This window comes from Lichenostomus cassidix, chromosome 19 (genome assembly GCF_008360975.1).
Source record: "Lichenostomus cassidix isolate B80296 chromosome 19, HeHo_3.0, whole genome shotgun sequence".
Classification (NCBI taxonomy): Eukaryota; Metazoa; Chordata; class Aves; order Passeriformes; family Meliphagidae; genus Lichenostomus; species Lichenostomus cassidix.
In genome coordinates this window covers 3,369,213-3,390,701 of record NC_139499.1, presented here as the reverse complement: position 1 = coordinate 3,390,701, position 21,489 = coordinate 3,369,213, and the positions used below count along the sequence as shown (strand labels likewise).

General features: G+C 43.0%; 1 protein-coding gene and 1 long non-coding RNA gene across 3 annotated transcripts; one reads left to right on the top strand and one right to left on the bottom strand.

Annotated features, from left to right (window-relative positions):
* Positions 1-157: 157 nt before the first annotated feature.
* RFC2 (replication factor C subunit 2) lies at positions 158-11,144 on the bottom strand. 2 transcript variants are annotated; one of them, XM_085078800.1, is made up of 11 exons: positions 10,963-11,144; positions 9,848-9,917; positions 9,033-9,074; positions 8,534-8,640; positions 7,300-7,401; positions 6,454-6,554; positions 5,580-5,737; positions 5,153-5,218; positions 4,623-4,703; positions 4,172-4,285; positions 158-1,297 (listed from the first exon to the last, which is right to left on the bottom strand). In XM_085078800.1, the coding sequence occupies exons 1-11, from the start codon at positions 11,067-11,069 to the stop codon at positions 1,244-1,246; spliced, it is 1,002 nt and encodes a 333-aa protein (XP_084934926.1). In that variant the 5' UTR covers positions 11,070-11,144; the 3' UTR covers positions 158-1,243. The 2 variants fall into 2 exon arrangements, with proteins under 2 accessions (XP_084934926.1, XP_084934925.1); XM_085078799.1 differs by lacking the exon at positions 158-1,297 and adding an exon at positions 3,320-3,527 and having other exon boundaries at positions 10,963-11,143.
* LOC146428992 (uncharacterized) lies at positions 11,136-18,283 on the top strand. Its single transcript, XR_014855851.1, has 5 exons — positions 11,136-11,249; positions 11,283-11,305; positions 15,371-15,534; positions 15,666-16,703; positions 17,336-18,283. It is a non-coding gene; the product is annotated as an uncharacterized LOC146428992 (long non-coding RNA).
* The last annotated feature ends 3,206 nt before the right edge of the window (positions 18,284-21,489 follow it).

Genomic DNA, 21,489 nt, shown 5'->3' with positions numbered 1-21,489 from the left:
TTTCTCATGTTTCAGTATCTTTTATAATGATACAAAGAACCAGCGACAACTGGGAGGGGCAGATGCACAGCTATCAGCCTCAGAAACTGTACCAGTCCCTCAATATGGCTGTAGGAATATCATCCCAGAAACAGAATCCCTGTCTCCTGAGCCCTGATGCACTTTTGGAACACTTATTTATTAAAACTGAAAAGCTTCCAAAGAAAATGGGGTGTTTTGTTATGGTTTGCAATGATACAGATACAGATGTCTGCACGATCAGGTGACAGAAATGGGAGGACATGAGGTGACATGGAGTGATCTTACAGGAAGAAAATGCCTTAAAATGCCTTCCTCAAAATAACATCAGAAAACTGTGTTTCAGGAAAGAACATAGTCCAAACTCACGGTGAGTGAGCAGAGAAGGGGAGCTAAGGGTTAAAGAGGCATGGAGTGGGAGAAGGGATGTCAGGTGCTTCCTGCTGCAAAAAACTTGTGACCATTTTTAGCAGAACCATCAAGAGAGACCACAGGTGTAGCTGAAATAGTGGGTTGGAGTTTGACTCCACGGGACTTTTACAACAGAAAATCTAGTGCACTTCAGGGATGCACACAGGCAGGGAGCTACAGCCTGGTTTTCTGCTCACCCCAGCCCAGCTTCTCCTCACACCCTCAGGTTTCTTGATGGTGAAATGCTCTGCAAAACGTCTGCACGGGTGGGTGACAGCAAGGTCCCCGTGAGCCAGAAGCACACACAGTGACAGCCTGTCCTGGCTTGCCACAGGCTCCCAGGCTGGCAAGGGGTGCTTTTGTCACTGAAATTATGCCTGGCTGTCACAAGGCCATGAGACTGTTGGGATTCATCCTCAGCACCTGAAGAAACTCCTGCTTTCCATGAAGTGCTGCAGACTGTGGATTGTTCACTGCAAGGGTGACTCGTTCTGAATGATGTCTGATGTTACCCACTGGTGATTCATCTCCCAAATGACAGAGCCATTCATAAATAGGAGATTAGCAGCAGTGACAGATCCTTGGCACACAGCAACACATCCAGCTGGAGACCTCCCAGAAAGTTCTAGGCATTAGGTCAGTGCATAGTCAAAACATGAAATTACAAGATTTACTGCTCTCCTCACTAAGCAGGGAGGCAGATTACAGCAATTAGATTTTCTTGGTACAAGGTTCCTTCATTGCCAAAGTCTGAGTTTGAAAGTTGTGGTGCCAAAGCAGGCAGGGCAGGAGCTGGATGTGGAAAATCTTCCCTTCACTCACTGTGGATCTGAGCAAATGCTGCCTTGCAGCTCTCCAGAGCAGTCAGCTGTAGTGAGAGATAAATCCATCCTTAGCTTTGCAAAGCTCCTGGAGCACTTCTCAGCCAGTCATCTCATTACACTGGAAGGTTTCCAGGAACTGTTTCGGGAACTCTCATCAATGTTTGTTATTAGTCTTGCTCTGAACCACCTCATGGTTTTTCTTTGCAATGAGTGAGTACTGTGCTGTCCTTTCAGGACAACCTTTAGGTGTGCAAGGATTTCTGGTGTTCAACCAGAATTGCTAGGCACTGTGTCATTTGAACGTAATGCAAGGAGATTTACATGTCCTCTGGGTCCACCTCTCTCTTCACATTAGGTAGGAAGCCAAGTGAGCAATTCACATCCTGTTTTCAATTTAAGATGCTTTAGAAAAGTAGTTTTGGCACTGCTGGTGCAGCTCTGAAATGGAGCTGGGGAGCCTGTGCTAAGTGCTGGGAAGCAGCAGCTCTGCACTCAGAGGGAGAACACACACCTTTGGAGAGCAGGAGCTGTTGGTGGCCTCTGGGATCAATACTAGTCCTGTTAAGAAAAGTGAGTGTGATAATGTCCCTGTAGAGCTGGAAAGGATTAGCCCAGAGGAGAGTCTGCTCCAAATTGGAGCTGTGAAATGCAGCTACTGAATAAAGCTGAGAAGAAACCCTCTGAAACCAGGTAGGAACCATGACCCTCCATGTTCCTCATCCTTCCACTGGTACCACCACTGCTGGCAGACACATCCCAGGGGGAAGGGCTGGTCTTGAGTTGTCCAAATACGGTGTTTGCTGGTTTAATGAAACATTCTTGGTAACACCTCTTCCTTCCCCATTCAGCAGTGAACACATTTAATGAGAAAGCAAAGACATTGTAGGCTGGCTGTGATGTGCAGTCAAAGGAAAATTACCCTTATTTAAGCTTTTGGGGACAAAAGCTGGGATGCTGTGTCTGTAGAGAACTCAGCAGCTCAAGCCCCAGTATGAAACCATTAGTTGTGTATTTAATAGAGTTTGTGCTGATAGTGACAACTTACTGGATGGGAACCAAAGCTTAAGTTCAATATGTATCTAGTAAAGGAAGAATGTACTTTGAGCATTACATCCATTATTCCAAGAGCTGTTTGCTGTATTCCCTGCACTTCAGCTGCCAATTCCCTCTCTCTCCTGCACATTGAATCACAAAGGTTTGTCTGGAGGCTCTGCCAGAGGAGCTGCAGGAAGACTTGAGGGGAAAGTCACAATGCCACCAACTCTTGCTGTGGCTTGTCAGAGAAGGAGAGGGTGTGCCCAGCCCCTGCCTCAGTGCAGGACCAGCCCACCAGCTGAAGCCAACTGGTGCTGCCCAGAAAAATCCATTTGGCACTGAGACAGCTGCTGTGGGGAACTGAACACCTGGGGTGGAAATCATCAACTAAATGGGCAGAGTGAAGTGTAAACACCAGCAAATTGTGCCTCTGCACTTTCTGCATGACTGCTGTAACCAGACCAGGCTTAATTATATTAAGATGTATCTGCTTGGAGACACAAGTCTCACATCTCATATCAGGTGGTCAAATTCAATTTATATTTACTTTCTTTCTGCATTTCACACTTAGTTGCCCATCTACACTGGCAAGGTGTTTCCAAAACTGGAAAGGAAAACATGATTCTCTAGCTTTTTTGGCAGGCTGAAACGAAGACATTACCTAATCTGGACAAGCAGGGACTGGACAGGGAACTCAAATGCAGAGCATACCAGAATTTGGTAAAGTTTTTAAAGATTACAAAAGTAATATCCAAAATATAGTGGCACCATTAAGAAATGTGTTATATTTCTCTTGTATGGTTGGTGAAAATACCTTCCCCGCCCACTGGACAAAGTGGCACTCGCTCAATGTGTCTCAATTATAACTTCAGTAAATGCTGTATTTTGTGCAAAAAATTTCCTTTTTGGTCTTGGTAAGATCACTTACAGGCTTAAGTGTAATGCCTAACAACAGGATTCCATTTTTATTGCTCTGGACTGTGACAGTCCTCCCTTCTATCCTGGTTATACAACATGTACAAGTTTGTGGGTTAAAATAAATTTTAAAGCTTTATTGGTCTAAATAGAAAAGTACAAAACATTTTTGCAACAAAACCTGGTTTCCTTCCAGCAGGCTCGGGGAGGTGCCTAACTGGCTGCAGGGGCTGCAGTCTTCTGGCACAGCCGGGCCAGCAGCCCAGCCATTTGTAAAAGGGAGTTCACACCTTCGGCTATCTTCATGTGAGTGTACCCGATTTCCTGGTGACAGAGACATTGTCAAGTCTTCTGTTTTCTCCCTTAGTCTCTGTATATTTTATTAATGACTAAATAGAACATATCCCTTCCTGCTAAAAGATCATCTCCAAGTCACTCAAACTTCAGAGAATGTATCTACTCCCGTAAACCAACTAAAATGCCTATATTTTTAAAATCAAAGCCTGTATTTCCCCACTTCCTTTATAAGAAGCAAGGTGCCTACACACAAGAACAGGTTTCAAATATGAAGACTGATTCCATATCACCAGCTTACCATTTGTCAACTCTGTTAATATAATTTAGTATTTTACTATCTATTACACTAGAATCAACTAAGCATTTGAAGAACATTTTCAAGGAGTTGAGGCTTTGATATAAATAAATTTAGCATTACATCTGCTATTAATTTTAGTTGATCACTAAAGTGACTTCTGGCACTTCTGTGAGTGTTCAGATGCTAAACTTCAAGTGACTTCTTACTGACAAACTGACGATGCAGTGGGAAAGAAAGCAGTAATCAGTCAAAAACCACTTTTTTGGTGCTAATATACAACAAATGTTTAACAGAAACCCCTGAGGCTGCCCCCAATCACATAATCTTCTTTAAAAAGCCTAAAAGGCCCCATCAGGAGAGGGTTAGTACTAACCTTGATAAATTCCAGTTTCAGATATTCTGGCATTTGAAAGGTTTTACACACACGGAAGATATTGCCAATGACATCTTCTGGAGAGTATCCAAGTCGCCACAGGTGGGCAAGAATCTGTGCAGGCAAGAATAATCCCCCATTTATCTGCCAGGTGAGCCAAGGATATTCACTTTTGGAACAGCTGTATATAACTACTGGAACTGCACGTGCTATTTATCAGCTGATTTAAGCTCAAGCATTTAGCAAGTAATTTCACTACAACTTCCTTTTTTGCTTGCTGGCTTATTTATCTGAACAAACTCTCGCACAAAAGGGATTTAGTTCATCAACTCATCTGCATGGTATTGCCCTTATCTTAAAAAACAACACACATTGCGAATTCCTCAAAGCAAACAAGAATTTTGTAGAGAAATAATGCCTGTCTGTGCTGACACAAGACATGAAAACCAACCTTGTATGCTTCATCAATATTTGCATTTACGCAGTGTTGTATCATTTCCTTCACAAGCAGAGGATGAGGCTCGTCACATACCTGTATCCAAGAGAAATATTACACTAAAATATTAGAAGACTTTGCATTAAACCTCTGGTATTCTCACCAAGCTTCTATGGAGCTGAAGTACTGAATCAGAAATATTCCATAACACAGACTAAATTTTAAATAATCTTACTTTTCAGATAGTCTGTCATGGCAGACTCAACAGCATGAAATGAGAACACCCAAGCAATAGATTCCCAAATTATCACTGAAATTTCGCAGCAGTTATGTGATTCGTGTGGTTTTAGAGAGCTGCAAAGCCACAGGGTCTCAGATGTGCCATTAGGGATGTCTTTTCAAAAGAAAAGTCTAATGCTGTAACTGCTACATACACAGGGCTGTCTGCAAACTGGCAAAGCACTTTCAAAGGCTTATGTGTCCAATGGAATCTCACACAGCCATAAAGCTAAACTTCTGGCAAAACTGTTTTCTGAATTACTGACCTTAAAGACATTTTCACTGTTTATAAAGCCAAATCCAGAGTGTGTTGACTGAAGGTTGTTTAATGCCTGTGAAAGAAAAAATAAGACTTTATTTCTTTTCTGAAGTGCTCTACTTCTCCCTCCCCTGCTCAGGATTAAATACACTTCAGGAAATTATGCCAAATAAGCAGTTTGCAATTAAACAACAGAAAAAATCACAAATTTATGCTGACTTTATTTCCTCCCACAAATTTGGTATCTACTTCCCACCAATCCACTTTTAAGGAGCATTTTAAACCCTCACAAAACCAAACAGTTTAGTTACTCTTGGGCCACAAGTCACATCCCTTTTGCTTTTTCTCCCCAGAGAGAATTCCTTGAGAGCTGCAATTCAAAGGTTTTTTTGCTTTAAGTAGAAGCCTTTGTTTCACTGTCTTTCTCCTTTTACCTGTCTCATATCACCTTGGGCTGTGAAGATAATGGCCTCCAGTCCATCATCTGTATATGGTACATCCTCTTTCTCAACAATTTTCAGTAGCCTGGCAAGGATTTGTGCATCTGTCAACTTGGTGTAACGCAACACTGCACATCGAGACTGGATAGGTTCTGAGGACAGAGATGTGTAATTAGCTTCTCCCTCTTCTTCTCAAAAAACCCCACAGTCAAACATGTCTTCATCTCAGGTTCCAACAGTTCTTATGTCTTTTAAAGAAAAAATACATGTAAGCTCTAAGCAGAACACAGTCTCTCCTTAAGCACATACAATTGTTACAGTCCTTCCTTTGAGCCCAAATGTACTGCTGGAGTTTTCCCAGATATGTGGAAACATATACAAAACTCAGCTTCCTCTGTTCTCCTGAATTTCTGAATATCGATGTTTATAATGTTATTTTACCAAGAGAAGTCTAAAGGTCTGCAATGTGTTCACCTGTAGGCAAATTTAGGATTATAATTCAGAAAGGATAACAAAAGGGTTAGACACCCAGTAAACAATACATCAAACATCTTAAACTTAAACTTAAACATCAAACATCTTAAATCAGATTTGGATGGAGATTAAGCCAAAAGCATGTAAAATCTGCTTCTGCAGTCACATATGGCACTGTCCATCAAAAACAGCTGCTCAGAGGGTTCCTGGCTAAACAAATAAACTCTTTTATCAGATGAAGTACAGGTGGCTTGATTTTTCAGAAGTACCATGCTTTCTTGCAACAAGGTGTTCTTCAGAAACATCAACAAGGTATTTCTGGAAGCTGCCTTGGAAGTTAGCCAACAGTATGGAGAGCACATAACAAGAACACCCAGGAACCAGCAGCACTTACCTATGATTTTGTCAGAGGCATTGCACGCAAGTGCGAAGCGCGTTGTTTTGGAATAAATTTCCATTGTTCTTCTCAATGCTTGCTGTGCTCCATCTGTCATGCTGAGGGGAGACAAGGAGTTAGGACAGATTTTGCCCTTCACTCACTCAGGTGCAGCCTAACAACTATTTTCATACAAGCTTCAGAGTTTACTGATATGAAGCTGTGCTTTGTAAATGACTTGATATTCTGGTTTGATAAACTAAGCAGCTTTTACTAGTCATGTGAACAAACCACCCTGCAATGCAGAGACCTCCTTAACACTGACATGCAAAATGAGATCATTAATGCTCTGAAGGACACTGCTAAGAATATTAATACACCACCTGCATAGGGTGGAGAATGTCCCATTTTCATCTAGTGAAATTCTCTACATGAGCCAAACTCTTTTCAAAGAGAAGGAATCACAAAATCACAAAATGGTTAGGGTTGGAAGAAACCTTAAAGCTCATCCAGTTCCAACCCCCTGCCATGGACAGGGACAACTTCCACTAGATCGGGTTGCTCCAAGCCCTGTTCAACCTGGTCTTGAGCACTTCCAGGGATGGGGCATCTTTCCACTAAACTGAAAGATGCTGTTTCATATCCAGAGCATTCCATGTCAATATTCAGTCTCTTCTGAAGCAATGATCTCTGCTTGCTGTGAGTACTCCCATAAGATCCCTGTTCAATCCATATTCATTTCCTAACAAATTATTTTGAACAGCTTGATAGAAACACTCAATACTGTCCAAGACTGGAGCTCTACAGACAGGAGAGATGCAGCACATTTCACACAGTAGCTGAGCTCAGGAAAAAACAACATACCTGTCTGCTTCATCAAGGATGATTATTTTATGCCGACCTTTTGGAAGTGTGACCTTTTGCTGGGCAAACATTTTGATTTTGTTTCTTACAACATCAATGCCTCTGGAACAAGAATTCAATTGATTCATGATAAGTTGGGTGAAAATACAGAATAGGTTTTTTTCAGCAGCCACAGCAGCTGAAGTGCTCCTGATTCTCCCACTGTTTGTTCCTGCCCCTTCAGCTGTGTCAGTACAACCGCTGTGGAACCATGCTGTAAGCCAGACTGTCCAACTGATTTGGATTCAAACACCAACAACCCTCAGTTTTGGGGGTTTTCAAGGAAATAACAGTAGCAAGATAAATATACACAAAATCAGTAACCTTACTTGCACTACCACCACAAAATGACTTATGTTTGGCACAAGGAAAGGGTAATAAATAAACAAAGGCCAGAAGCATTTAAGATTGCTTTGCCAGTTCTTCCCACAGCTCCATCCACAACCCCAGCTGTAGCTCAGAAGAGTTTAAGAAAAACAGCTGGATAGACTGAATCATATCAGCACAACATGGACACTTTCCTAGACAGAGTCCCTGCAAAGACCTACTTTTATAAAGACAGGATATTACTTTTTTTTCTGTTTAGAAAAAGAATGTTGTGATTCTGTAGTTCTTACTATGACTGATACTAACAGAGTAGCATTGTGCTCAGAAAGCCCCTCAGCAAATGTCAGAATGTTTCAGGATAGGTCTGAACAGAATGTGGAAAACATAATCAACCCTTAATGCCTGATCCTTGGAGTACAGTCAGTGTCCCCTACATACCTAACACCCTAATCCTACATTTTAATCCTCAACTGCCCTTATAGCCCTAATTTCTCTCACTCTAAGCACTGAAGAGTTTCAGTATAAACAGCCTGTTCCCTTTTCTTTCTTAGTACTCTCATGAGTGCAGTAGGAAACTTAACTCTTTCAAATAAATTTAAGAAAACAGTACCACTATGGATTCTGCACTCCACCTATTTATGTCTTCATTTATGAAAGTGTCTATTAAGTTTATAAAACATCGAGAAATAATACCTGTGTTGATGGGTGAACACCAAAGACTGCCTAACTTTTAGTTGGAAAGACTGCACTAAAATAAATCTTACAGGCCTTACTATAGCATTAAGCCTATCAAACTGGCCTGGGTTTATAAACAGAAATTGAAATTTGCTTCTTTATTAAAAGTTTGATAAGGTTTATTCATTCTCACCTGTCATTTGAGGCATTCAGCTCCAGAACAGCATCTTTTAATGCAGGACCAAGCAGAGCACGAGCCAGGCAGAGGATACTGGTGGTTTTACCTGTTCCTGGAGGGCCCTAAAAATGTGACAATGAAGCAATTGCAGGTAAGTTTAATGTAATTTTCAAAGCTGTGCTCTCTACAAATCTTCTCAGTCATGAAAAAAGGCTGCAACAGAGGAACTGCAGAGAAAACATCAGCCTGGAAGCTGTGCCTGAGCTCAGGATCCTGCTCCTAACAGAGGAGATATGCCACAGGGAGAAGCACAGGATGTGTTTCAGGCACCTGAGGTAGATTTAAATCTGTTTCCCTGTGTATTCTGCCAAGAATTTTGCTCCAAGAGCACACAACCAACATCTCCCTCACCAGTACACTCAGGCTCAAAGCCCGTCTGTACTGGGAGGCCATCCTGCTTAGATTTCAAATCCAGGATCAACACTGAAATAAAGCAAAACATAACAATACTCACAGCAATTATAATATTTGGTACATTCCCCTCTTTTGCAAAGACCTAAGAAAGAATGATAATGAGAAATTATGTAAGAAAATAACATGAACAAATAGTTTCAATTCTGTTTTATTTTAAGCATCAGAAACACGCTTCTCTTTTCCCCTTCCTGTTTTCATTTTTTGAACCTTGCTGCTTTTATATGTTTGGGTTTTTTTTATTGAACTGAACCCTAGAATAATATGGAAATATTTAAAAGCACTTAAATGCCACAGGTCTTTTGTACTCTTGCCTTTCCATCTGTTTTAATGATATACTTGCTAGTATAGTCTTTCTGTTAACATCAATACTGTGTTCACAGATTAATTTGTCATAGAATTATAGAATCCTGGAATGGTTGGAATTGAAAGGCATCTTAAAGCCCATCTCATTCTAAACCCCTGCCATGGGCAGGGGACACCTTCCACTAGACCAGGTTGCTCCAAGCCCCATCCTGATATGGAAAACATTTCTCTTCCAAAAGAATTATGTTTCTTTTGGTTGTTATACAAATTATATTTATTCATTGAAACAATATTATTATGACAGCTACAAATTTTCTAAACTGTATCAAAACACAGCCAATTTAAACATCCCAATTGAAGAAAGTATATTTCTTTACACACCACTCAACTATGATGTAAAACTTGTGATTTTTTAAGTAAATCAGGAAACTTTGGTCCACATACTCAAGTGTGGATGTAAAAATACAATAGTGTTTTTACTGGCCTGTGGATCTATGCAGAAATATGTTTTTTTGAGATAACCTGTAAAAAGATACAGGGATAGCTACACACCTCCAATCTGCTCACAGTATCTTCATTTCCAACTATTTCAGACAGTTTCATGGGTCTGTATTTTTCCACCCTGTAAAAGTAAAATGCCACACACTTCAGCACATCTAATAATGCTTTAATAGTGCTTTAGAGTGACGGACAATGAGGTTTATGTTAAGAGAGCATGGGAGAAAGATGAGTGGACATGTTGCCTTCAGTGCAAGTGCTGCAGGGTCCCCCTCATTGCTATGAACAGCATTCCACAACACTAATTGACTCGGAGAATCCCAGAATGGTTTGGCTTAATGGAAAGGACCTTAAAATCCATCTTATTCCAGCCTTGTGCCATGGGCAGGGACACCTTCCACTGGACCAGGTTGGTCCAGGTCCAACCTGGCCTTGGACACTTCCAGGGATCCAGGGGCAGCCAGGGCTGCTCTGAGCACCCTGTGCCAGGGCTGTACTATCCTGAAAGGTTTTGCTTCCATTGGTATAAAAAAGCAAAAGGAGGGAGAAAATGCTCAACTCAAACAGGAATTCGGTGCCTCAGCCTGAGGGGAGAAGCCACCCTCAGTGGCCAACACAGTGCAGGGCTGACTTTTAGGTTACAAAGGAAAAAAATGGGATTTTCTTCACTATTGATTTCTGGAAGTGTTGAAGGCCAGGCTGGATGGGGCTTGGAGCAACCTGGGATTGTGGGAGGTGTTCTTGCCTTCCAACCCGAACCATTCTGTGATTCTACGATTCCTGCCTTCCCAGTCCCGGCCACACAGCGGGCAGGTCACAGGGCGCTGGCACAGTTCCCAGTTCCGAGCCAGACTGAGCTCCCGCACCCCGGCGGGCACGGGGGAACAGCCTTGAACTCGCGGGTCTGGCCGTGGCTGGGTCCGACCGCTACATTCCCCTCGGCCGCCACGGCTCCCCTGGGCCGCCACAGATCCCCTCAGCCGCCACAGATCCCCTCGGCCTCTCCTTCCCGCCACCAGCGCGCCCCGCCCTCCCCTCATTGGCTATGCCGCTTGCAGTCCCGCCTCCCTCCCCGCTCTGCACCAATCACCGCGCGCCCCTCGTCCCCCGCCCGCTCCCCCATGGCGGCTCAAGGCGGCCGCCCTCCCTCGCTCGCTGTTTCCTCTCACCAGGGCAGCTCGTAGTGGCTCGTCGCGGCCCCCGCGGGCTCGGCAGCTCCCCGCTTCTCGCCTGCCGACGGCCCGGCCTTCTCGTCGTCCCCCACATCCACCTCCATGGCGGCGCAGCTGGCGCTTCCGGCCCGTCCTCCCGCTGCCGCCGTGAGGGGAGGGAGGGCGGCTTGCCGGGCCCGCCTCCGGGGTGGGCCGGCGGAGGCAGGCGGGCTGGGCGCTCTCCAGCCTGTCGCCGGGTCCTGGAGCTGTTCAGTGAGGCGGGGAGGCGGCAGCCCAGGGCTGTGGTGCCGTGCCGTGCCGTGCCGTGCCGAGCCAAGCCAAGCCAAGCCAAGGACTGTCGGTGAGGGAAGGCCACTCGTAGCTCCGCTGGGCTTGTAGTCGACTATTTGGACTCGCTGCGCTTCCTACCCTACTGCGTGTTAAGATAATAACAACAATAACGTTTGCATTTCAGGGGTTTAAACTTTTGTTTCTTCTATGTAGCTCTATTTCCCCCCCGTAAAATGAAAACAATGGAAGATGCATTGCAAAATACTGTAAGCAGTTACGTTATAGTGGGCGGATGATTCTGGCGCTCTTTATTGAGCACATATAAGATACACAGGTTGCTCGGGGAAGCTCTGGCTGCTCTGTCCCTAGAGCTGTTCAAGGACAGGTTGGATGGGCTTGGATCAATCTTGTGTAGTAGGTGTGCCCATGGCAGAGGGTGGAATGAGAAGAGCTTTAAGGTCCTTTCCAACCCAAACTATTCTGTGATTCTAAATGTTTTTTTCCAGCTTAAGTAAAGGTGGCTCATCCAACTAAGTCAAGACCCTTTTTTTTCTTAATTGATAATTTTGATGAAGTGTTATTGTACCAAGCTCATTGGTGCCCCACATGCTACCAGCTCCTGACAGAGAGCTGTGTTGTCATACCCATAGCATTAGAATTTGGAAATCAGTACTCATTTTCAACCTCAGTAGTTACTGAGGCCTTGGTATATCTTTCAGTTCTGTTTATGCTCCACATAATTAATGACATTTGTGTTAGCTCAGTGAGCAGAGCATCTGTCCTTCAGTCTGGGCCCTGATTCCTTGGGAAGTGTTTCTAATTTAAGATTGGTGTGAGGCAGGAACTCAGAACTGACCATATTTGCAGCTCAGTGTGAGCGGTGATGCTCCTCTGAGGGAGTAACTTCCTCTCACTTGTCACAACATTTGTATTCCAGTGTTACTGTCAGTGTCTGTTATTGGTATTTTGAGGCTGACATGAGCATTTGTCTTCAGCCTGTAAAACTGGTTCTGCCTATTACCTGACAGTGATGGTGTTTGCTGAGTTTCTCCTAAGGCTCTAAAACTCTGGAGGGTGAAGTTTCTGTTTTGCAAAGTGCAGTCTCATATCTGAGTTTTTATGTAGGTGGTAAGTGCTTTAATCTTGTTTTGCACATTGTTTTTATTAATAGCTGTAGTAGTTCCCAGTGGTCGTATGATAAATGTTATGTAAAGGTAAAATTGGAAGTGTTTTGCAGGTTTCATGTTCCTGGCTGCATTAACATTAACAGTGGATTAACTGCCTCCACTGGAGGTAAAGTAGATAAATAACACCACAATTATATGAGGGTGAGAGTTGGCTTTTTTTTTTTTTCATATGCAGACTGTTTGTTCCTGTAATACTCAAACTCACTCTGTTACTCTTGTCTTTAGATTTAATTTTCTGCAGTAGTCAGCAGAACCCAACATAAGACAGTGAAATACTGCAGCACTGCTGGTCATAACAGCCTGTCAGAGCAGCACCCTGGATATACTCTGGTTTCTTGCCAAATTAAACAGTAATTCTGCTCTTAGGAAGTACCAGCTTCTAGATAAGATATCATTTTCCTGGCTAGCATTAATTCTCCCACTCTGTGTAGGATTGCTGCTGATAAGCACTCAAAGGACAATAAGAAAGGCTAATGATAAGAATTGTTGCAGAGAGCCTGATGACAGATTTTGTGATATGTTTCTGCTAACAGTTAAAATAAATGTGGTTTTGAGCATGGTCTCCTAAAGTGTGGCAGCCCCAGCATAGGCAGGAGCTTCTCACAGTGGTTTATCAAACACAGAACAAGTATTTATTGAAGGCACAACAATATTCTTTGGGATGTGTAGCAGGTGGACAGGCAGATATGAGCGGAAAGTTGTAAAACCCATCATGTCCCAAAATCCAAACTGTTCTTATTGTGGTCCAACAGTTGAGACCACAGGATACATCCAGGGTTAAATGAATTCCAAATTCAATGCTGAAGTAGCAGAACTTTTGATGTGTCATCAGCAATAACTAAATACACATGTATGCAGATGTAGTGTGTTCTCCTGAAAGGAGAATAATCCTGAATTTAAGATTATTCTTTCAGACCTTTCTCCTTTATACCCCAAAAGATATATAGCAAAGCTTACTAAGTACTTGTAATCAGTATAGAGTACAGAGAAAGGCTTTTTGCTAATGGTTTATTCAGCAAGGGTAGTGTTCCTCTTTAGTGTATTCAAACAGCATCTACTACTAGTAGTGGGGATCCCCATCAGAGAAATAAATCATGATCTTGTGGCCCTCTCAGCAGTAATGAAGTATCAGCGGCAGGTCTTCTATATATCATATGGAAGCTCTTCTCAGACTAGCTCTAGTCAAGGGCTCAAGCTCTGGTGCTCACAGGGAAACTAAAGCCCAGCACAACAGGTTTCATCAGAGCATTGGGTTGAGAGAATGCAGAAGTTGTGGCAAAAGAATTGCTGCTTTGCATACTATGGTAGGTGAAAGTGAGGGTGGCTTGTTTGGAGTTTGAACAACATATTGAAATTGGTGAAGACACTAAATGTGAGGCAGTAGTTGAAGATAGTGAAAAGCAACAGCAACAGTGATGTGAGATGTAAAACTCAGTAATAGAAATAAAGTATGAGAGGAAACTAACTTCAGGTAACTGTTAGCAAAAAGAATGGATCTGTATATTCAGTAATAAAAATTTCTGATATGCGGTGGTTTGGGGAGGGAGGGGAGAACCATTTAGAATTTAAGTTTGTTTTGCTTTTGGGTTAAACCAGTGAGTTCATCTCAGTGTTATTGTTAGGGATAACACTCATGCATGTTATCCTGCAGGTCTAGAAGGCCAGGGGGCTGAGATCTGAAATTGCAGTATTAAGAGAAGTGCAGAGTTGGTTGGGCTGTCCAGTGCTGGCACCGCTGCCACAGTTAAAGCTTTGGCTCTGACTGCAGCCTGCTGCTGTTTTGCAGCCACAAGTAGGTCACAGAGCACAGATGCCTCACTGCCAGGGATGTGTGGAGTCTGCAGTCCCCGTGCAGCCTATTCCCTCTCTGCGCTCTCTCCGTTTCACACAGCTAGGCTGGAGACAGTGGAATGAATTCTCATGCTAGCAACCATTTTATCTTGTGCTCACTGAGGCTGAAAGCAGAGAGCAGAGCTGGAACAAATAGTGGGAGTGAAAGTAATGATGGAGCTGTTAGAAGGGAGGCTGGGCTGGTGCTTCATGAAATAGGGCATCACCGTATTAGGAGGTTTCCTGGGCCTGACGTGTCTGCACCCAGACTGACAGGAGCCCTGATTCCTGCAGAGCTGCTGTGCTTGAGCTCTAGAGCAAAATGGGATGATGCTGTCAGTATATGCAGGTATTAATTTGTCCTTGTACTTGTAGCATCACAAGCCCTGTCCATACTTCATGTATTTATCCATAGAATGGCCCTGGGGGTACAGCTGTGCTGAGCTAATGTTATGGGTACCCTGTAAAATTTCTTGCAAAGTGTAATGGCCTGAGGTCCCACATTTCCTCTCCACTGGCTCATGGCCATCTCCCTGTTTATTTCCCCATCCACTGCCTCATCCTTACCCTTTTGTGAGCATCTCCAGGAGCTGCAGTGCAACAGCAGCTCACCAAAATGCTCTGGATAAATACAGTGTGACACCTGCCCACGCTGTTACCTGAGCACTTTTATTGGCAGCATCTCGTTTTCATTTTTACATTTTTACATTTTCATTAAATACCTTTAAATCTTTCTTTTATGCTGCCACATGAAATTTTAAGCCACCATCTGCATTTAGGAAATTCATAGTGCTGGAAGTGAGGCAAGGCACAGGTCTCGGTGACAGAGCAGCTGGAAAGCTCAAGTTCAGCTTATTGCTACTGGGACACTCTACAGCTGCACAAGTATTTTCTATGAGCATCTGAAAATACTTAAAAGAATGGATTTTACGTGCCATTTTAAGCCAGAGAAGTTTTATTATGATTTTTCTGCATGTGTTGAGGCATTTGTCCAGAGCTTTACACTAGGTTACAAGAGAAGGGTGTAGCAGCAGTGACTAACCAGTCCTACTCTGCTGCCCTTTGGATGCTTGAGACTGAAAATGTGATTGAAATTTCCTTTCTTTTTCTTCTTTAAGCACATAATAGAGAGCAACATGTGTCCAGCCCAAGCCCAGCAGCATGGTTACAGCTTTAGTCAGCAGAGGGAGTATGGATACCTGGGTTAAAGCCACACAGGTCACCCATGACAGCCAAGAGAATTGACTTTCTCCTAGAATTCCTCTTTTGTCTGCAAAACCAGGTAAATTCTCTACACATACATTTTTCCTAGATGCCAAACACAGCTGTTGGCTCCTAACACTGTTGATGAAGCTGAAAGTGTAAGAGAGGGGAATGATCCTTTGTACTTGCCATGCCTTTCTTCTTTTGCAGCCTCCCTGGGAGCCCTTGTCTACTTGCACCTGCAGCTGGGGCTGGTATGGAACATCACATTTTCTCCTCTGTGTCAGGATCTTATGTCACCATTAGTGACTGTAGCAGGGTTCTGTTTGCCTCCAGGGAGGACACAGCCTCCACCTTTTCACTGAGGAAGCTGAGAAAGTGACTCTGTGCATGACTTACCGCCAAACACGGATGTTGCAAAGAGCATCTTGCAGAACAAGTGCTTGCTGGGCTCCCTTGTGTAAGGGGAAGGATCTTGATGAAGAAGAAGGAACCTAATGGCTCTGTGAGCTTTCTGCTTGAAGACTCAGCCCCAAGCTGGTGCAGAAGCAGAGGAGTAATCTCGGGGCTCTGATGAACAGTACAATCCAAGAATTTGAAATGGAAGTAGACAATCTGGGTTCATCTGTTCTTTTACCAGTGTGCCACTCTCTTTGTGTTTTCAGATGCAACACTTGGTCTCTGTTTCACATAAAAACAGCCATGTGGACTGGATTTATGTTTATCAGACACTTCAGAAGAAATTTGCAACAAATTTGATATAAAGTGGATTGCACTTTTTAATGTTACAGTATTGCTTGACTTTTGGTCAGACACCATGCAGCCATGATACACCACAATACTGCCAGAGTGCATGCAGCATTTTTACTTTCTTGTACTCCTTCCTTGCGTCAGCAGTCTGGCAACATTCTCCACTGACTGCCCCTAATTGGTACTGCATGACATTATGTAACCCATTTCAGCTGTATCTAGTCTCTGAAGTGCTGGGCAAAACTTGATCAGAGACCTTCTTTGGCTGAATGCAACAGAATAAATCTTAACATTCATCTGCATTCATTTTGTGCATATCACTGACGGAAATGCAGTAATGTTGTTGGTTATCAACAGTCCAGGAAATACCAGGCCATGGAACTATGGATTCATTCAAGTCTGCAGAGCATGGATTTAGAAGTATCAGAAGGAAGAGCTGCTGTATTCCAAGCCATCAAGTTCATAAAGCATAAAGGAGGAATTTAGCAAAAGGTTAAGGTAAGGATCAAGTCTGGTTTGACTTAGAGTGCTTGTGATAGAAGAAGTGAGAAAAATCTGACGAAAATAAAAAAGGTGTTATTATCTTCAGATCTCTGTGTGCACAGGGGATTTTTTACTCCAAATGTTTGGTGTGGTTTTGCCTAGATGAGGATTGAAAAACAGGACTTATACTCTTAAGGTCTGTTTTAGTGGCTGCATAATGATTTGGGATTGAAATGATGACTTGGTCTAGTAAGTCTAGAGCCACATACCAAAACATGCTGAGGATTATCTGAGGAGAAAATGGCTTGTGAACCTTTCCTCAGTCAGGGAGAACATGCAAGGACACAGTCCTATGGCAGTGGGTGAAGGTGTATCCTGGTTTGTGTGGTTAAAGTCCAGCAAAACCCAGGTGCTGCATGAGCTGGCACTGCACAGGTAGAGTTGGCCCCAGGGCTCCAGGCAGCCTCTTTCCAAGGAGCTGTGACAGAACATTCCTGTGCAGGTAACCCTTTGTTTATTAGCCCTGCAATCCAATCTCCTCTCCACCTGCACTAACTCCCTAAATTTAAGGCTGCTTCCCTAAATTAAAGCTTTATTAGGTTCACTATATCCTTTGATTTAAGATATTTGTTGTTTATTGTTTCCAGTTTTCACAGAAGTCTGAGAAATGGAGGAGAGGAGAAGTTTTTCTTTCTTGCATTAGTCACCTGGGCTGTGCCACCTCCAAGTGAACAAATCCTGTCAGAGCATGCCTTACAGCGTAAGTGGGACTCACCTGCAGGTTTGAATACAGTCATGTTGGAGAACCTCTTGGTGTTTAGTCACTTGCCTGAAAATGCCTGATTTCCCTGCAGCCTGGTTGCTCTTTCTGCTGACCTGTAAAGTGGTGGTTTCCTCTAAAGCCCAAACACACCAGGAAAGGGCACTAAATTCTAATATTGGGGGAGTTCCATTGAAGCAGCAGAGTCATTTGTCACTTCATTGTTGTATTTAACCACTATGTAATAACCCAATGAGAAATGTTGCCTGTCTAGTATCAATAAATCTTGCTTTAATGGTAACAGAGTTAACCTGATCAATTAAACATTAGCTTATATGTATCTTCTTTTGTATTTTTAAACCTGTACTTCCTCAAAGCAGCTTTAACTGTAGCAGGAGGGGAAATCCTTGTATCACTCTCCTTTGTTCCATGTACCCAGAGCACCTCAGAGCACTTGGGTTGCATAGGAGCTGCACTGATTCAGCATCCTGGGTTGTTTGCAGAGCTTTGATGCTGGAGGTCACAGGGTAAAAAGATTCTGTTGCAATTGGCTTGGAGAAGTCTGAAACCATTTCGTACATATGGGTTGTTGATTTAATTTAGAGGCAGTTCTTTGGGGTTTTTTGTTGTTTTTAAAATTCCTATCTGCAACAGTAAGCTTAGGTGATGCTTGCACTAATAGAGAATTATTTCTTCCTCCCCTTTACCCCCATACCATAAAGAGTAATTAAATATAAATTTTCTTTTTTTCTAATCACACCACATGTCATTATTAATCCATCTATTTTGCTGCCACCCAGGAAAGCCTTGCATATAAAATGTTGACATTGTTAAATGAATGTTGGCTGCTGCATCCCAGGGTGCATTTTTCTGCCTCTCCTCATGTCTGTGGGTTTTTATTGTGTTGGTTTTTCCCCTTCCTTTCATTCTGACTGCCCTGCTATGACTTGTTTCTCATTTGCTCAGCCCTACAGGGGAGATATTCTGAGGGCTAATACTCATTAGGCAGTAATTAAAGCAATGAAACAGGGATGTTAATGTAAAATACTACATGTTTTCTGTAATTTTCAAGAGATGCCTCTTCTGCATGTGTCCCCTTTTAGGAAGTCTCTCAGAAAGTAACAGGTAACATCTTTCTTTCCTTGAAGATTCCAGAATTCAGGAGGAGTTCAGGCTTCTGAGAAAGTTCTTGTTACAGTGTCCTGTGCAAAGTAATTAAAGTTCAGAACTAGTCATTGCTGATGGAAAGGCTCCTGAGGCGAGGCACAGCCAGTGCTGGGTGTTGGGCTTGAGCTGTGAGGGACTGATGGTTGTTCCTCTGCACCCAACTAGAGATGACAAATGACATCTGCACCTTCACATCGTCTTCTCAGGAAAGCAAAGGATTGCAGAGGATTGTTTTCTCTACTGATATTAAGGGTGATCTGTTGGGGGCACAAGGAAATGGAAGAGGGCTGTCTGACCATCTGGGAAGAGATCTTTTTTCCCAGGAAGGTGCTTATTCTGGGCTCAAGCGTGGTCCTATTCTGAAGGCACTTGCAAGACAATCTTTAGAGTGATATAATTTTGGGACATGAGAGGAGTGTGGCAAAGTGGGGAGAGGAATTATCCAGAGAACTCTGGGATCATAAGCAAGAACTTAGGCAAGTGGCTAGGGGTAAATATTAAGCTCTCCCAACCAATCCTTGGAGGGCTCCCATCCTGTGGTGCATCTGTGCTGACTGCACAGCATGGATTCTCCCCTCTAAGACAGTGACTCCCTGCAGGATCCCCACTGCAGGACACCAGCACAATTTGCTCCCTCATGCTCTGGGTCACCAAACAGAACATTCCGGGTACAGTTTGCCCTTTGTGATCCTCCTTTCTACCATGGCAGGAAGGCTGGAAGGAAAGCAGCTTTCATGCTTCCATCCTGCACCCCTGCCCCTCCCTCTTGATGTCCTGGACACTTGCCAGCCTGTGACCAACTGTCCCCAAGAAATATTTGCTTCCTGTTTTTTTTCGCTTAGACCTCCAGAGGTCTTATTTTTCATGAATAAAATATGAGCTGTTCCCTTGGAGCCATGAAGGGAGGAAACCACTGCCAGTGCTTTTTATTGCTGTGGTTGCTGATGCCTCCACCCTCACTGGCAAGGAGAACAGAGGAGAGAGGAAAGGCCTTGAGGGTTTAGTCCAGTGACTGTTGGCAGTGTGAGCTGTGCTGTCAGGAGCCAATACTGAGGACCAGCTGACTTTGTAATATCTAATTTCAAGCAGCTTGTAACTGAGGAATTAAAATGTTCAAGTTTTAACTGAAATTTTTGATTCTCTTTTTCTCAGAGCATGGCTAATGCTTGGTTTTCAATCTCTTCCCAACCTTTTTTCTTCTTCTTCTTCTTCTTATTGTATCATTTGTCCAGATGAATGTAGAGTTGTATAATCCCTTGTCATAACTGAATGACACCTTGATTTTTCCATTTCCAGAGTTTATCAAGATTCTTTTACATTTGCTTAATTTTTCTTGAAGCTCCTCTTGTCTTGGCACTTTGTTCAGATTTAATAGACAGGATAAGGAAACAGTAATATTAAATAATAGCATTTACTCTGTTGGTTACTGTGCTCAAGCTCCTACTTTGAAGCCTTAATGGATGAGGTCAAATACTACTTTCTTAGCCATATAAGTAAGTACCAAAAGTATTTACTATGGGGTTTTTTTCTGGACTTTGGGAACTATCATCCCCTAAACATCATTTGTCCTGTTGGTCAAGACATTTGCTCAGTATTTCAGTTGTCACTAATGTAAAATACAGTTTATTGCTGCAATAGAGGAGGATTCTTAATCAGGCAAGGTGCTTCCCAAGCAGTAGGGCTGTATATAAACTGTGCGTAAATCCTCTGTGGCTATACTGTTCTTCAGAGACATCCCTTTTTGTCAGACCAGTGAATTATTATTTTAAAACCACCTGAAATGCACAACAGAAGGTGATAAAGGTGCTGAAAGGTCACAAAATGTTACATACTGTCATGAGGCTGAACATGAGCTGGGCTTGAGCTGTTGTTTTCTCTGCCTTCCAGAGATTCATCTCCTGTCAATGGGTGATAGAGCAACACAAATGCCACCTGCACTGAGTCCCTTCACTGTAGGAGACTTGTTGGAGTGGAATAGAGAAATGCAGAGCTGCACACACAATCTTTGTTGTAAAATGGATCTATAGTAGCTTTAAAAATGGGATTGATTGTACAGATTATCGACCAGAAGCTTCACTGATCTCAACTGTGAGTGGTTTGACCTAATAACAACCAGAATATAGCAAAATGCCCTTTATGAACTTCCCTTGTTTCAATGCATTGTAATAATGACAACTGTGCTTAGTAAACCTCATCTCAGAATGGAAATGTTATTACTTATAGAAAATAATCTCAGGATGCAGTGCTACAGCATGTTTTATGCACACACATGCACATCAAGTGAAAGGTGTACAAAGGTGTTCACCTGCTCAATTGTAGGTTGTATATCAATTTGTTAGAACTGGAATTTTATGGAAATGAATTATTGAAAAGGTATCTCAGCTGCCAGAAGTAGACTTTATTTCCCCAATACATCAGTCAGTGTAAGTGAGGTATTTGACTTCTTTATGCAGCCGGAAAACAGAGTAGAAAGGAGGAATATAATTAGAAAATCCTGTGCTGCAGCAAAGTGGATCTTTCTTGAAGAAATGAAGGATTTAGAAACTAAAAGCTTATGCTGTCTCTTAATGACATCCCGCTGCACCTCAAAAAATACAACACATGGAAAGGCTTGATCCTGATTAGGGAGCTGTGCACCTGTAAGCCACAGCACAGCAGTGCACACTTGCTGTGGAGCTGACTTTCCTGGTGTGATTAATCTAATTAATTTCCCGGAGATTGCTCCTGTATGTGGAGTTAAACCTGCCCTTGTGACTTTTGCTAAATTTGGGCTGTGATTCTCTGTTGAAATCAGCAGGCTGGGAGCCCAATGTGCTTCCCAGCACTGGGTGCTTGGATGAAGTTTCACGGCAATGGGTGACAAAATCATCTCTC